We start from the raw sequence: 16,839 nt of genomic DNA, 5'->3' as shown, positions 1-16,839 counted from the left end.
CGTGTGTGTGCAGTCGACGTCTGAAGTCCACAGGGCATGAGATCTCGGAAGAATCGAATAATTTCCTCAGCCTGGGTACACAGCCTAGACTTTAGACCTGCAGCCTGGATTAACAGATGTGGCCAACACAGTGACGTGCTACTCTAATGTTTGCAGTAAAAACGTGATGGGCAAATAACTTTTTTTGCACTGATTTATCTTAGAAGTTTTTTGAGCAGAAAATTAACAAATAAGTTGAACTTCTTCCCTACTTGTCCACTCTGTCTGGAATATATGTGAGTGATGTGTTGATCATAGAGAAAAGTATCTACTGCACCTTTCAAATCAAAGGTGAATACATTAGTGGCAACAAAATTTAGTTTTTTGATCCCATGCTCCAGAACCTTTTGCGGTAGGGGTATTTCATGAAGGTGTGCTAGATGGCTAACTGGTTTGACATGCTTACTTAAAGGGGCCACAAACCACTTTTTTACCGAAGTCGAGAAATGCATTTGAAGTTAAATTAAAAAACTATTTCAGAAATATTTTGCCACAAAAGTACTTCAGTGCGTCCAGCAGAAGCCGAGTTCCTGGCAGTCGAACACCGCATTAATGGTGCTTTCGTTCATTCTTCAACGACTTGCACTGCGAAAGCCATGGTGAATCGAGGCATGTCCACAACGCTCCGTCTGCTGAATGTCATCATGGTGCAGAGTTCAGATTTGATTTTGGACGCTCACATATACGCCACTATTTTCGATTTTGGCACCTATGACGTGCCAAGCGTAGTTAAGTGCAGTTGTCCTCAGCGAGCTGCAGTGCGCTGAGCCAGCGGACTCATCACGGCACACCATTTGCTTTGTTGCACGACAGGAATGGAGTGTGCACTCACGCTCATGTGCTCCAGTCTGGCCATGCTACATGATGAGGACCAGCTTTGTCCTGCACTAGCTTGACCTACAGAAAGTCGCCCCATCAAAGTTGCACATTTCGAAGCGTTATCAATAGCTCAATACGAAGTGAATTCTGCCAAGGCATCTAACCAGGAGTGGCCAGGAGTGGGCGCATGCTGGCAAGCATGCATGTGGTTTGAGCTTAAGTTTCGTGTGGTTGCAGGCTAGTTGCGTGTTAAAATCTAGTCAAAATTAGCTAGAACCAACGGATGCAGCACCGATAAGCAGGATGGCCAAAGTTTCATTCCTACGCAGGCAGCTGCGGCCGAGCTCACAGTGAGCAGATGATGGCTTCTTCCTGAAGTACGTAGTAATTATTATTGAAATTCGAAAGCAGATTTTCACTTACTTCAGTCTGTTTACTGAACTGCCTTAGTAAATATACACAGTAACAGTAGGAAGAAGGGCACTGATCTAAACACCCTTCTTGATTGATGTCAGAATAACAGCCATGTATAGGAATCTGCTATATTACGAAATAAAGCACCCAGAAAAGAGTGAGGAGCAGGCTTCTGTTGAGAAGAGAGCAATTGAGAGAAGTGACTTCGCGCTCTGCTTGCGAGATCCACGCGTCGCGCACGACTGCAAAATTAGGCTGAGACATTCACAGCAGCATATGCTGTCCAAGGACTGTGTTTTTTCACCAAGCCCAAGGGGTGATTCAGGGCCCTCTTAACGTACACAGCTTGAGCAGACTGCATATCTGCCGCCTCGTCTTCAATTCATATCGGTGCACACTGTACACATTCCATAAATATCATTGTTAATGACCTTGACAAGCAAAAGAGACTATACAAAAAATTCCAACTAATTGTTTTAAAAAGAGTATCAAAAGAGTGTCTTCAAAGTATTTTGATTTCTATGTCTTCATACTCTAATGTGCTTTTCTAATATTAAGGGTGTTGTCATACTGAGGCACCTATCATTGTAGGGTGCAAGTTTTTGCAACTCCACATCGTCAAACAGTGCAATGATGAAAGTTCTGCGCCAATTGCACCCTTTGAGCTGTGCCAGCCTGCTCCAAAAGACAAATTTTAAATGAAGTGATTGAACTGAGCAGAATGTTTGCATTCCCTGGAACCACACAGCCATAGCCATGCCTTGGTGCTATTCTGAAGATTGTCAAATTCCGCCATATTGTCTACTCTGATCGGCCCAAAGAGCTGCTACTGCCTCTGATTGGCTCAAAATGCTGCCATTACAAAATCTGGCATCATTGAAATTTGAAACGTGCCTTCTTATGGGAATGCTGAATTCATCAGCATCTCAATGTCCGTGTTTATTCAGTGGAATGTCATTCAACATTGATACCACAACAACCCCTGGCCTCCGCTCTTCAGTGAATACACCAAACATAACAGAGCCTAGTTGCAAACGAGTGGCTGTGCTCTTTCTCCAATGGCATCAGTTACGTTGGCCACGTATCTTCTTCCTTTTAAGCGCTAAGCTATGTTTTGAACGTGCATGAGAAGCGCAGCCTACTAGATGAAGAGGTTTGCATTTGAAATTACTGACATTGCTGGCGTCGGGGTGCATTGTCACACGGTATTTTTTCAATTTCTGCGGGCTGTTTTCTTTTGTTGGAAAAGGAAGAAAAAAAGAAGACGCACAAACCTAGGTTGCTTTAAAGGGCCCCATCAGGCCCCATAGCAAATTTTTTTTATACGCTGGAAGTTGTTACGTGTCCTCTAGGGAGCATTCTGCCGCAAAAATTTTTAAAGTCAGCTCATTAATAGCAGAGATAGAAATATTTCAGTGCCACGAATCTATGACTTCAGCAGGCGGGCTCCACTGCATGGCAAGACTCCCTCTCCACTCGCCCCATCTAGCCTTCGCAAGCGAAATTCCTTCCCTGCATTCTCCCATGCCGGACCTCCAGGATCGCGTGACACATACGTCACGGGCCCCGCCTTCACTTTTATTTTTTCTCCTCGCTCCCCCACCCCACCCCACTCCGGCAATGCGCTTTTCCACTGGCGGCGTTGCGTGCGAGCTGTTATCGTTTTGCGCAGTGCATGATTTTGTGCGCGGTGCACAAGGACACAAGACTAACGGTATAATTCAGTGCTACACAAATACTGAGGCACAACAAGCAGATCGCAGAGCATGATCATGCGCTGGAACACGGTAGACAATGGCATAGTTTCGCTACCTGCACATGTGATCACACAATCGTGGGAACACGCAGACGAAGCGAAAGTACATTTCTCTTGCTTCAGTGTGAAGTAGAACAAAAAACACCCTGACATTCCATTTGTGTGTTTCATTATTTCTCAAAGCTTCAATTTGTCAATTCAAGCAACAGATCACACAAATAACAGATGGTGCCTTGAATAATTCTCGAAGTCACGTGTCACCACGAGCGACATCACACTGCAGAGTTGAGTACGTAGGTGCAGGGACACGACTACATCATCCTCCGGCTTGGAGCACGGCAGCCGCGAAGAGAAGGAAAAATGGCCTTCGGTTTGAAATTTCAGATCTTTCCGCGGCGCGTAGAGGTGTAATACTTTGCAGACACAATCGTTATCGCTCAATGTATGCTCTGCGCTTGTCAGCTCAAAATGGCCAGACATGGTGAGGGGCCCTGTAAGCGCTGTTATCCGGCATTATTTGACATCCATCACAACCTCTGCAATGTCACATTATCCATTAAGTTTGTTAATGAAACTTACCTAATGAAACCTGCATATGGCCATATTTGCACGTAAATATCACAACCACAAATATAATGCAAGGGGGCTTTTGGTCTTTCAGAAAACATGTATTAGTAAAGATTAGCATGCAAACAGGAATAATTACTATAGAAACAGTGATAAAAAGCAGATGGCCGGAAGGCTTTATTCATCGTTACCGCGAGGGACCATCGTAAAGTAATGTGAAAAAGTGAGTGCTGACATTTTTATCACGTTACGAAAAAAAAATGCCGCGTTACATTAGTGTTATGAACCAGACTACACCACAAGGCACATTCGAGGCCAGCAATTTCAAAATAAATCTTGTGTTATATTCGTGTAAATACAATAATATGCTCATTATTTGCACAAAAAAAGAAGCATGTATTACTAGCATGAACAATGCAAGCAACATATAGAAAGCGCCATTCCCCAAAGCCCTACATTATTTTTTTATTCTTTGGCTGCATATAGTTTGCACAGATGTACCGGTACTTGTACACATTTCTGTCCCGTCATGTCACTGACGTCAGATAGAAATGTGAGTACCATGCCAAGAGAGCATTTGCCATTATCCGTGTCATTGTTTTCTCTCTGCATAACCAAAAATAAGTCATTGTGTTCATTTTATAATATTCAAGATAAAAAATCAGACGCTGGAGGTGCATCGCCTCCGAAAAAGCTAAACACTGAAAGGGATATAATACTGTTCTGCAAAGTAAAAAAAATATAAGAAGAAGAATACTTTTTCTTTATCTGCCGGTATTTCACTCATATTGAGCTTTATCAAGCGACTCCAAAACACATGACTTCTGCTCCAAAATCTGCAATTCGTGCTCCAGACAAGCTCCAAAATGGGAAATTTGCTGCTCCCAGAACTGTTTCAAAACACCCTTGGCCACTTCCATTCCTGCAGTGTTTACTTTGAAGAATGTATAGTGCACCTAGCATCTTCGATATATTTTTCGGGGAGGGGGGCGGGGGGGGGATACTGGACACATACAAGACTTTTATCGATGCAGTAGTGAGACTAAAATGAATGAATAACTATAGAAGTAGAGAAATCCTATCCATCCATCTTACAAACATCTAAATTTTCACTCACCAAAACTGTTCAACCACATTGCTCTTCCCTCGGGAACACGTTACCCTTCTTTCAAGTTCCTAAACCGCCATCGCCGCCTTTTGATGGAGGCAAAATGCAAAAACTCTTGTGTACTTCGATTTAGGTGCACATTAGATGGTCAAATTTTATCTGAATCCGCCAGTATGGCATGCCTCAAAAACATAGTGTGGCTTTGGCATGTAAAACCTCAGAATTTTTCTTTTTTTTTCCACGTTCCTAACTCCATCTGCTTACCATTGCTTCACTTGGTGAGCTTTCTGTGTACCAAGTGTAACCAAAATAGGTTTCAGAAAACCAAGGGCTTCTATAGACAATATGTCTTGTTCTACGCATAAACCACTGCAGATGTACATCCTATCCTCCTCTTCCCATTTGCACACCTGTTAAATTTGACAGAATGGTAAAATAACAGAATGAGTGCTTCCTATAGCCACAGGGTATGTCTGTGGGCAGGCATTATTATTCATTGTTTAGTCAATAAGACAGCACCAGAATTGATTGGAAGTAGCAGTCACTTTGAAATTGGCCCCAAGTGTCAATGTTAGACTTAACTCTCTGCATAAATGGAAATTAAGGACCTATCTGACTGATGTGTGTGTCTTTTTTTATTTATTTATACACCCATGTAACTAACCTTGTGTAGCTATTTGAATGATTGACCTGTACCTGTTATGTTAGGATACAATAACACAAACATTCCTTGGCGCTTTTTGAAAACTCTCAAGATTCCCTGAAATTTAAAAGCTGTGGAAGCTTTTCTATACACACTACACAAATCTCTGTATAATTCATTTCCTTCAAGAAAATCGTCACAAACTGAATCCCTCAAGCAATAAGCCACTGTTAAACATGAACGCAGGAAATGTAATGTGCATTCTGTCTATACAATCTGTCTGGAAACAGGACTTGTGACCTAGCACTGGATAAACTGCACAATTTCTACTACTACCGCACTGCTGCAATAATATTTGCAAATGAACACTACATTTTGGATACGTAATATGTACAATATATTCCCTTTATAGCAATGCTCACAAAACTTTTAAAAAATATCATTGTTATAACCAGTTATTGTTGTACTTGCTGTGACCCTAATCTGCCAGCCTTTTCTGCTTTATTTGTGGGGTGCAGCAGTAATTATGCATACGTCTTAATATGTTTCATCCTATAAATATGTACTTCTTCATCTGCCTGTATCCCAGTGCTGAAACCACATAGTGAGAACTAAATGGCGAAAAAAATAAGCCTGATTGTAGTATTAAAGTACAGCTGTGTCAAATCGTGTTACTAGACAATGTCTGTTGAGGGTCGGACTCCGCAATTGCACTATCTGTCACACTTAGTCATTTGACGTGTGCCATTGGCAATTCTTTGGACTGCATGCAATTGTCCACTAAGTGGAAGAATGTGCTTTTGTAGTTGCCTGGTGTATAAGGCACTTTAAAGCTTGAATTTATGTTGTACATCATGTGCAATGACGGTTGCAGTGTTATAGGCAGTTTATTTTTTCATGAAGGTGATGCAGAATTATATGTTGCTGGAATGGCTTATTATTGCAAGTGATGTATAGTAACATAATAGTGTTGTTATAAGTGGATTGCACTGTTACACTTAATTTTTGGAGTGCCCCATGAAGCCCCTATACTCGCTGACCACCAGCCTGTTTCTTGCAGAAAAAGCAAAGCAGCACAACAGACAAATCATATGCTGTTGGCACTCTAGCCGAAGTGGCCCAAGGCTTAGGCCAAGAAGGCATTGGTCCATTTTGCCGCCCACTACTACAGGTTTTCCTAAATGGAATGCGTGACCAAGATGGTGAAGTGCGCAGCAATGCTGTTTTTGGACTTGGTGTACTCATCCGCAGTGCACCCAACATCCTTCAGCCGTATCCTTCCTTACATGTATTCTTTCTTTCAATACCCAAGGGCAACTTCTTTTGTGTTGCTTATGTTTTACATAAATGGAATGCAGATGTTTCCTCTGCATGTCACAACTGTTTGTTGCGGATAGTTGCTGCTTGCCAGCTAGCAGTATCTAAAATGAACAAGGGAAAAAGTGCGCACTTTCACATAGGCATGGTCCTTATCTACTGGGTGCGCACGATACTTGATAACATGATAAGCTCAGAAATAGAAGCAATATTTCAAGCAAAAGTAAATATATTAATTCGATATTTTTTACATTGTTTATTTTGTTGCTGTTCTTCAGGATTGCTCAATAAGCCCATCTTCAGCCTTAATATTTAACTGAGTCTGGCTTCGATAATTGCTGCATTCGTGCATCAGATAGTGCTTGTTAATGTTGGCCAGTGCTTCCAGAACAGCAGCCTTTGGCGAAATTTCAGCATTTTGTGGTTGCTATGCTCCTTCTCAGAGATTCTTTCCATGCATAGCAGCATAGTAGGTTTAAATGTTGAGAACGGAGATGCCACACTGAGGTTGATGTGGCCGCTGATGTTCACAGCCAGTCACTGTTTGAGCCCACAGTCCCTATGGGAGGAAGCAAATTCATTACTTAAAAATGGCACCTAATATCCACCTGTACTGAAAGCCTGACTGTTGACTCTGCAACCTAAAGCTGCTAGGCAATGGCCACAGTTGGCTTTTCAGGGTTCTCACTCACGAAGGTTTCAACTTGCTGGAGAAACTCAACCAACTAAACGATGTCTGACTACTGGCAGGACTTGTTTCTCTTTGTCACCGATGACAATTGGCCCTGAGCTCTTGTCTCACCCCGAAAACAAAGAAATTCGCCACATTCAAGAAAGTGGCGATCTTAAGTCGCTGTGGCCGGCATATAAAGAAACTGAAACTGCATGCAGTTTCATCTCCTTTGTCGCATTTGTAGCTACCACCCTGGAATAAGTTTGCTAGATAAGTGGCAGAGCGGTTGATGCATGACAGCTAGATAGATAGAATGAGAATGTTAATGCCACTGGCACTCCGAAGCTGTATTTTCAAATATCTTGCGCATCCTGTGCAAGTCATCTGAATGATTTTAGTCACCAGGCTGTTGTAACATCCCCTGAACTTGAGCATTAGTGAGTATCCAGCATTGCTGGAAGCTCTCTCTACGATGCTTGCACGTGAGGACAACAGGCATGCCAAGGACAACATATGTGGTGCAGTTGCCAAACTTATTTTGGTTGGTGTCAGTGTTGTGCCCCTGGCACAGGTAAGTTGTTGAATTAAAGTTTTGTCTTACTGGGGGGTCTTGTAAAAATACTTCACCCTGGGAAAGATCACTAAAGGCGGCCACGGTGCATTAAAATGAACTTTTAATGTGTTTGCTAAGTTTGAATAAATGTAAAGGGTGACAAATACCACATGATAATGCACCTACACATCAGCGATTGCAGCATTCTGAAATGCAAACCTCATCATGCACTGTGCACCTTACCCATGTTGAAAGCCCATGCTTATGGGTTTCACGTTTGATAAGGACTGAAGATACACTTTGAAAAGTGCGGCCATGTTGGAGACAAAATTTGGCCATTCATTCGCACTGCAATAACCTGGGACCATATTTGACGACATCTATGTTTGAAAGCACTGCAATCCCTAATGCATGGACACATTGTTGCGTGGTATTTTAAATTTTTTACTGGATTTTTTTTTGTCGGAAGAAAGTACCAGACAAGACCCAGGTTGCTTCAAATGCTGTTATTGGTCATTTCTCTATATACTCCAACTTTTTCTTTGATGCCTTATCGATTAAATTAACTAAATATTAGCTATTTAAACTGAAATAATTTTTTGTCCAGAATGAAAAAAACTCATGAACAATTAACAATGCCCATCAACATACAGTAGTTGTCATTTGCATAAAGCCTTTATATTTTTTTATTTTTGGTAACATTTATGGTTGGAACAGCTGGTATGGTGGTTGAAATTGTGAAGTGATTGCTTTTTCAGAAAAGTCAAGGCTTGAGCATTCTTTTACAGTGAAGCTGCTAGGTTCAGGCTGTGGTTCATAACTCACTTTTCAAGCACTCTTTGGAATTTTTGTCTCTCAGTAGAACAGAAAAGGTCATGATGGCTCATTTAAGTGCAGATTACTGCTTTTCAAGGCCATTGATGTTGATAACACTTTGTTAACACACTCCCAAAAAGTGAAGAAACCTGTAAATACAATCATTTGAAAGTACAAATCAATTTCTTGCACTGTGGCCCCTCTTGAGAAGCATCAATGTGTAAAGTGTCATAGCAAATATCTGCTGCCAATGGTAATATCTTATTTTTCCAGGTTTTTCCAGTGCTGCTTCAGCAACTTCCTTTGCAGGAAGACTTTGAAGAGAATGTGAGCATCTTCCAGTGCATCTGCTACCTCTATGGACTAGGACATGAGGAGGTATAAGCTTTTTTTTTAATATTGCTTGCTGTCAAAACATTGGTTACATTGCGCACGTGCACACAGAAAATTATGATTCATGGAATCATGTGTTAAAATGCATTGCTAAGTCATTTGACAATGCAATGCCTGGAGCTGACACTGGCATTTGGTACATGTGCATTACACTGTACTTGCAGCAATGCCAGATATTGGCGTTCCACCAGCCATTCTTTAAGTACTGATAAATGCAACTGTACATCTTTTCTTTAGCAGCCATGGTGCCACCTTTTCGACCTGAAGTGAGATTACCAGCAGATCTGTGTGCTCTTACAGTGTACATATACGAATAATCTTTTGAGATGAACTTGAAGAGACCTTGGAGGCAACTTCATTTTATCAGATGTGCCTTGAATCTGTAGGAAACTAAACAGTGATCCCCTAACTGATCAGCTTATTGTAGAATTTATTTTGACATAGCTTGCATCAAAAGGAAAGGGTGACTTTCACCTGGGGCTCTATTAATGTGCACCCAAGGCACTGTATGTGAGCAGTTTTGTATTTTGCCTCCATCAGAATGTGGTCGCTGTGGCTGAAAATTGACCCATGACCTCATGCTCAGAAGCAGAACACCATAGCCACTTAGCTACCACGGTTGGTGATCTACAATTTGTGCACAAGGAGCAAGTTCTTGTGTACATGCATGCATGGAATATCTAGCTCAGCAGGCAATTTGGAGTGCCACATTGCAGATAAGTGCATAGTGTGCCAAGCTTTTATTGCCAAGTTTCTCTGTGCTGTGCCAAATTTCTTCACGGTTTTCTGGCGACACATCTCTAGAGTCACAGCAGTAGTGAAAAACAATAAAATATTAAGGGATATCATTCAGCAGCTACATATCATATAAAGTGAATAGCTGTCATTATCATTTAACTCTTTATCTCCATGTTGCTGGTTTACAACTACCACATGTGCTGTGGCATGACACGGCAAGGAGCAATGGGTTCTACTGTGCTTTTTCTCTATGTTATGTAACGAATGCAAGAGCCTCATAAACTGTGGCTACACTGCACTTCTTATGCTTCCCTTATGTCACCTCATTGCTGGTTTAAGACTGTCTGATGCAATGTCGGGCAAAACACAACAAATCGGCTGTGAGCCATTGCTGCTTTTAGTGCACGCCATTTGTCAGCATTGTCATGACACTGTTAATTAGACTGTATATTTTCGAGGGACGAAGGTGCAACATTGGATACATGTTAAAGTGGCTTTCTTTTTATTTATATTCAACTAAATCATTATTATCTTGCTACAGACTGGACATAACTGGGCAGCTTTGGTACATAGGGAATATTAACAGCTGTTCACAAATGAGCTTCTCATTGTCGTGACAACATGATGCTAGTTGCAGATATCTGGTTGTGAACGGTACGCAGATAGAGAGCTCTGGAACAAAGTGTAGCACATAATATCTGTTTGCTGCCAGGCTATTGGTGGCAAGCAACAGGAAACAGTCAATACTGTCTGCATAAGGGACATTGTAAGGGGTAACTGGCAGGGCCTTCAAGCACAACCGGATACAGTAGCATTCCTCCAATGGGTCTTGTCTACAGTTTTTGTCTGTACCAGTAGCTTTAGTAGCCTATATAGTTGTATATTTCAGAGTTTCATCACTAGATGTGCTCATTTATTTCTAATTGGCTTAATCCCTGAAGTGCCATAACAGAGTTTTAAAAACTTGATAAATGCTGATTTTTTTTTTTCTCAAACCTGCATTTATATTGATTTTTCTTTCCTAAAAAATATGACACCAGGAATGCCTATAGCGCATTTACTGCTCCTGCTGAAAAAAAAAAAGATCAAAATATATTGTGTATTATTTGTCAAGATTACAAGGAAGTACCTTTGTCATGATGAGCTAACTCGTCATCAGCAGTTAAGAGTCAACATGCATTATGATCTCTCCACTAACAAAACACTGCATATGTGTGTTTTCATGTACACACTTCTAGAGCCACCAACCCAACCCGCCCATCCAAGGGCCATTTGTAATACCTTTGTGAAATAGTGATGGTGACAGTTCAGAGAGCACAGATTCTTCCACATCAGCTGAAATAAGGCGCTTGAACTGCAACACGTGCTTTGATAGCGAGCATAGTCTGCCAGCCACTCGGCCTTTGATTCAAGAGGGTGGCCGTTGGACATCCCATCATAGGATGCACATTTGCCACGCAGTTCACTCAAGCAGGCAGTGATGTCATATGGCATAGTAGTGCATTTTGGCAAGTGTTGCTGCGGTACATGAACTTTTGTTCCTATTTGTCCCTTTAATATTTTTGCATGTGTTGCTAGTATAGTATAACCGAAGGGAGTTGACCAAATTTCTTGAAGTTTGTTCTCAAATTTTTTTATTTGGCTCTGTTTGTTGCAGTTCATCAAAAATCTTCCTTCCATTGTTCGTATCATCCTCCAAGTCATCCGCACTGACCAAGTCACTGAAGGTTAGTCCATTTTTTAATATTTTAAATGACACTGTTCTCAGTTTTCAACATGAGGCATTTTGTGCCTGCAATTTAGAGCAACATAATTCATGTTCACATTACAAAGCATTTGTAATCGCACACATTTACATGCAGTGCCATAGCTGGCAGCGACATCTGTTGATTATTAGGCTATACATTACTGTGTCCTATATGTGATGGTAATTGTTGCATAAGCATCGTAGCACCTTAACAGTCAAACCCAACTAATGAACTCAGATACAGCAAAATATGCTGTCTATTGAACACTTTAAGTTCTCCTGTCATTATGCATGTAAAATGTATTTTTTATAACGAACCAGACATTGGATATATTGAACTTTGAGCGCGCACGATCTGTCACCAAACAGCCGCAAATGCACTACTCCGCCGGCTCCGGGTAGTCTCCTACAAGACGTGACTTGAGACACAATCCGCAACACCTTCCACCATGCTGGACTGTGTCAAGAGGGGGCAGAAGTTGTGAGTGCAGTGCAAGACAACAATAACTTTGCCGTGCTATGCAAAGAGCTCGCCGATGTTCCAGAGGCTGTGCCAGAAAAATGTTGCCTTCAAGGATTTTTTGACGGCTGTCGAGAACATACCCTGGCTGCGATGGCGAGCCCGCTGTACTCGGAAATCGTTGCCAATATGCTGGCGTATGGTGCTGCCGAGGAGCTGCCGCCAGAAGACTATCACCCCCTCCTGATATTACATGAAGCCCTTTCTCTTGGCTGATGTGCTGCCACGATACTGCTCGGGGATACAGAGAAGCAGACTGGAAGTTCACTGAAATGATGTCGCATGTCGAAAGTGCGATCCTCATTGATGGAGCTAAACGATGCATTCAGGCAAAAATCACTGCCTACTGCAAATATGTGTACTTTTCTGTGCAATAAATTACTTTTGGAGTAATCATTGGCAGTGAGTGGCATGGGTTTTTTTCGTTAGGACGTTTTTGCTTCACTGTTCACATCATCGCGCATAACGAATTTGCTGCTGAAGTTTGTTATAGGCAGGCTTAGTTATATTGTACTCCATATATTGAACAAGTAGCATTGAATCACACTGTTCGTTATAACTGGGCTTGACTGCAGTTGCTTATAGTAGACATATTTTATCCTTTTGCAGTACCATTTAATTCTGTTTAAAATATATATATATATATATATATATATATATATGTGTGTGTGTGTGTGTGTGTGTGTGTGTGTGTATATATGTATGTGTATGTGTATATATGTATGTGTGTGTGTGTGTGTGTGTATATATATATATATATATATATATATATATATATATATATATATATATATATATATATATATATATATATATATATATATATATATATATATATATATATATACTGTAGCTACAGTTTTGGGAATTTTATGTCAGTTTTTACGAAAAAAATTAATTATTTTTGCAATATGGTTTCACTCATCGATATCTGACCATATCCTTGGAATTCTGATGATGCAGGTACTCTAGAAGGGTACTTGCATCAAGCAATCTTATTCAGACCAAGTTAAAGCAACCAAAATCAGCAACAGCAAAGTTAACAAGTCACAGAGCAATTTTTGTCACTTTGGGATGTGTAAATTTGCTGCTGCTTGTGTGCCAAGTCTAAAGGTCAAACTTCATTAGTACAGTGTGCATGTAACCCACAAAAGTTTGTGCTCAGCGCAAACATTAAAAAATTGTGCTGAAAAGGGCATAAAGTGTTTTTGGAGTGCAGCAAATTCAACTAAACACCAAAAGTGCCTCATAGCAAAGTAATAGCTCACAAGTCATAAATAAGCATAATTTCAGTAGAGTGAATGATTCAGCTGATGTGCAGCACTGCTGTCCTCTCTCAAAAGTTAAAGGGACCCTGAAACGCTTTTGACGATTTTCTACAAACGTACTGAGTCGTTAGAGTAGGTCCTTCTGATCATTAATTGACACATCTAAGTGCTCTGCGTAAAGCGTGTAATTTGTTATAAGGTTTTAAAAATGCACATCGCTGCCGATCGCAGCGCACTACTCGGAATTTTAAGCCGCCCCTACCCATATGACCGAAATAACCCATATGACGTCAGTGGGGCGAGCTATCCGATTGGCTGACCAGGGCGCGTGATCAATAATTTTTCCAACTTTATGGTAAACAAATGATCTTCGTAATAGTTTGAATGTTAGTTAATTTGTTTTTATAAAAAGAAAGTAGCATAAAGAGAATGCACAAGAACAATTTTTCAGTACACTTAAGTACTTCCGGCACACAGCAAGTGTCGTCTGCTTGTGTTACAACGTGCTCCATTTAGACGAGAGCTCCGCAGTCAGAGTTGGTCTCAGTCTTTTCGCGAGCACTATGATTCGACTTTGTTGCCTTGTGGACTGCAAACGTAGCGACTGGCAATATGTCAAGCTGCGACATCATGTCCCTCTGCAAGGCAGCGTACGAGCGAACTGGCTGCTGCGCATCGGACTGCCGCTATACGATCAGCGCCAGGATATGCGCGTTTGTGGCCGTCACTTTACACCGGAAGATTACTAACGCAATAGCGTTTCGCGAGTCCCATATTAGGGCAAACATAAGCGCAAGGGGACAGGGTCTGGCCGCTTGACTGTGCCGTAACGGGATGAGCCGAGATGAGCACAAGGGCAAATGTGAATGGTCTGCACGGTGCAGCCACCTGGTGGCATAGAACTCAACCATACACAGTAGCAGTAACGAAGCGTATTCTTCTTGGCTGCCGGTGCGTATTTTTCGCAGGAGTGTAATCATCAACACGTTGTTTTTATAAATGTTTAAAATGTTTTACACTTGGTTGGAGTAATATTAGCGCTTTGTTTGGCTGGTTAAGCGCTGCGCCAACAAGTGTCTAGACCGTGCAGACCAATCAGGCCGCTCACGTACGTCTCCGCCAAAGTTCCTTCATCAGCTTGAGTTTATGCCTCCAGTCATTTGCCGAAATGACCAGCTTGCCTGTGGTTAACGGAATACCAGACATGTTCGGCGCTACGACAGAATGCTCGCAACGCACGCTGCTTCGATAGCTCTCGCTTGGGGTCGACAGCCAAGCGGCTAGCGGAGAGGTTTCGCACGGGCGGGGGCGGGCTTCAAAACAACCAGAAGTGGACGATGTGACGTCGCATCGTGACGCAGGACCAGTGAAGACGGAGCTTAGCCCCGCTCGCTCGGCGAACGAGTTGAGGAGGAAAAGCGTGGCTGGGGAGGAGGGTAACTTCTAATCGCTTGTAGCTCCATTAATACATAACGCTTCACTTAAATTGTGGTGCGAATGTTCTACTTAAGCTGTACCCTACGCGTCTACAAAATTTGTCCGAACCGTTTCAGGGGCCCTTTAATGTGAAATGTCAACTGGTAAAACATTCTAGAATACAGAGTTGCTGGCTGGGGTGCTTCTGTCATGCAATGCATTCTGCACCTTTTCAGTTAAAGAGAATAAATTATGTTTTGCGAGACATTTCTCTTGCCTTTTTCCCCTCCTTCAAATGCTCCATACTGTAAGGACAGATGAGCGCTCCTTTACCCCTTCTTCTTTTTTTTTAATGACGTAATTGACACTTTGCACAACCTCTCACTTGAGTACTGTTCATGTACAGTCATGAGCAAAAGTGGATAGACCACGGCTCTGGGCGCAGGAGCAGCTGCGGGGCCGCTACACGCGCTTCAGGACTGCCAAATGACGACAAACTTCACCCTCACTCTCGTGCAGGTGCTTATCACGCTTGATAAATTTCTAGTGCACCGTTCAGTTGCTCTGCTACTGACGGTCGCGGCGAAAGGGCGTGCGCATCGCGAGGTGCCCAAACTCTCTAGGGCGAACTGCTTCCCTCCTCCTCCATTATCGGCACACCTTGACGGTTACACCAGTTATGCGTCGATGCCGTGCCTGTATCGGCATGCTCTTGGAAGGCACGCGCAGCTTCCACTCAACTCACGAATTATTAGGTAGAGATGAATACATTGAGGCGTAAAATACCATGCACTGTGGATCCTCGCTTGGAACACCCCCTTCAAATAACTTTTAAAAATATTTGGCACTCACAGGCTCTTTATTGCCGTGAGAAATTAACAATCTGAACATAACATTCAACTAATACTTGGGAAAGTTGCCAATAACGGCAATAACACCAGCAGCTCGTGGAACATGGAGGTAGAGCATCTGTGAAACACGAAGTTCTATCAGAAATACACAGATGGAGTGACCACCAATAGGTGCAGATCTGAACCACATCGAAAATGTGTGGGGGCTGATCAAGAAGCAGCTTGTGGCCCGGGATCTCCACACTGCTACAGCTGTTCAACTGTGGACTGCTGTAAAACAAGAATGGAAGGGAATTGAAGCAATGCGCAGTGCATTTGGCTTCAAAAACGATAAAGCCAAGTGTGTGCACTGTCGCACTCCACTTAGTCGGCCCTGCAGCAGGGAAGGGCAGTGTTGTGCTTTCCGCGGCTGGCATGGCGCACACACACTAGCATTTCTGCTGAGCAGCTGTGTGTATATCACATCATTGTGCATATGCTGAGTGGAATGGAGAGTACACTTCAATATAAAACCATCTAATCCTTTCATTGGGCACTGACAAACACCAGCAGTTTTACGACTGTCTCATCCCGTGTGCCATCGAGGTGCAATGCCAACATTGCCGCTGGTGGGGCTGTTCATCATGCCAGCATTGTGAGATGCCTGGTAGTTGCCAGTGCGGGCACTGTTTTTGCTGTTCAGCAGCAGTTTCCACGTACTGCATCACACCACTGTATCACCCTTACGTATTGTTAGAACATTATCTGAGAAGTTTAAGCGCAGTGCTATACTTTACTGTTGTGGTCAGTACTTTGCGCTTCAAGCAAAACTACAATTTATTTTATTTAGTTCATCATACATTATCATTAGGAGCGTCAAAGTGTAAAAAAGTATGTGCGTGAAATGTGGGAAGCCAGTCACATGGTAGAGGTAGAGAGGGGATGGGAGAGCTTAGAATAGTGTGTGTGTGTGTGCATGTGTATTTGTATAAATATATAGTGCAACTGGCGGTGGTCCGCTCCGGACCACCTTCAAGGCAGGATGTGTGCCGAGTGAGCTCCTGAACAACGCTTTGCAGTGTGATGAACACGGTTTAAATCATGGATCCCCAGGTCCTCAGAAGTATGATGTAACAATAACGCATTTCTCTCGCATTTACCACCAAATCGCCGCCTAATTTTTCTGAATTGTGCAAATACTTGATAATTTTATTTTTCTTCA

The 16,839-nt window shown here is 42.3% G+C and overlaps 1 protein-coding gene across 1 annotated transcript in view; it reads left to right on the top strand.

Annotated features, from left to right (window-relative positions):
- The window catches only part of LOC139051003 (importin-4-like), a 113,796-nt gene that overhangs the window by 96,744 nt on the left and 213 nt on the right, over window positions 1–16,839 (top strand). The window contains exons 24-27 of the mRNA XM_070527983.1: window positions 6,407–6,618; window positions 7,775–7,907; window positions 8,979–9,083; window positions 11,494–11,563. Coding sequence (XP_070384084.1) covers window positions 6,407–6,618; window positions 7,775–7,907; window positions 8,979–9,083; window positions 11,494–11,563 — 520 coding nt within the window. The remainder of the gene's footprint in view (window positions 1–6,406; window positions 6,619–7,774; window positions 7,908–8,978; window positions 9,084–11,493; window positions 11,564–16,839) is intronic.

The sequence above is a fragment of the Dermacentor albipictus genome, chromosome 1, assembly GCF_038994185.2.
Source record: "Dermacentor albipictus isolate Rhodes 1998 colony chromosome 1, USDA_Dalb.pri_finalv2, whole genome shotgun sequence".
Classification (NCBI taxonomy): Eukaryota; Metazoa; Arthropoda; class Arachnida; order Ixodida; family Ixodidae; genus Dermacentor; species Dermacentor albipictus.
The sequence above is the reverse complement of the archived record's forward strand: the minus strand, read 5'-3'. Positions and strand labels throughout refer to the sequence as shown.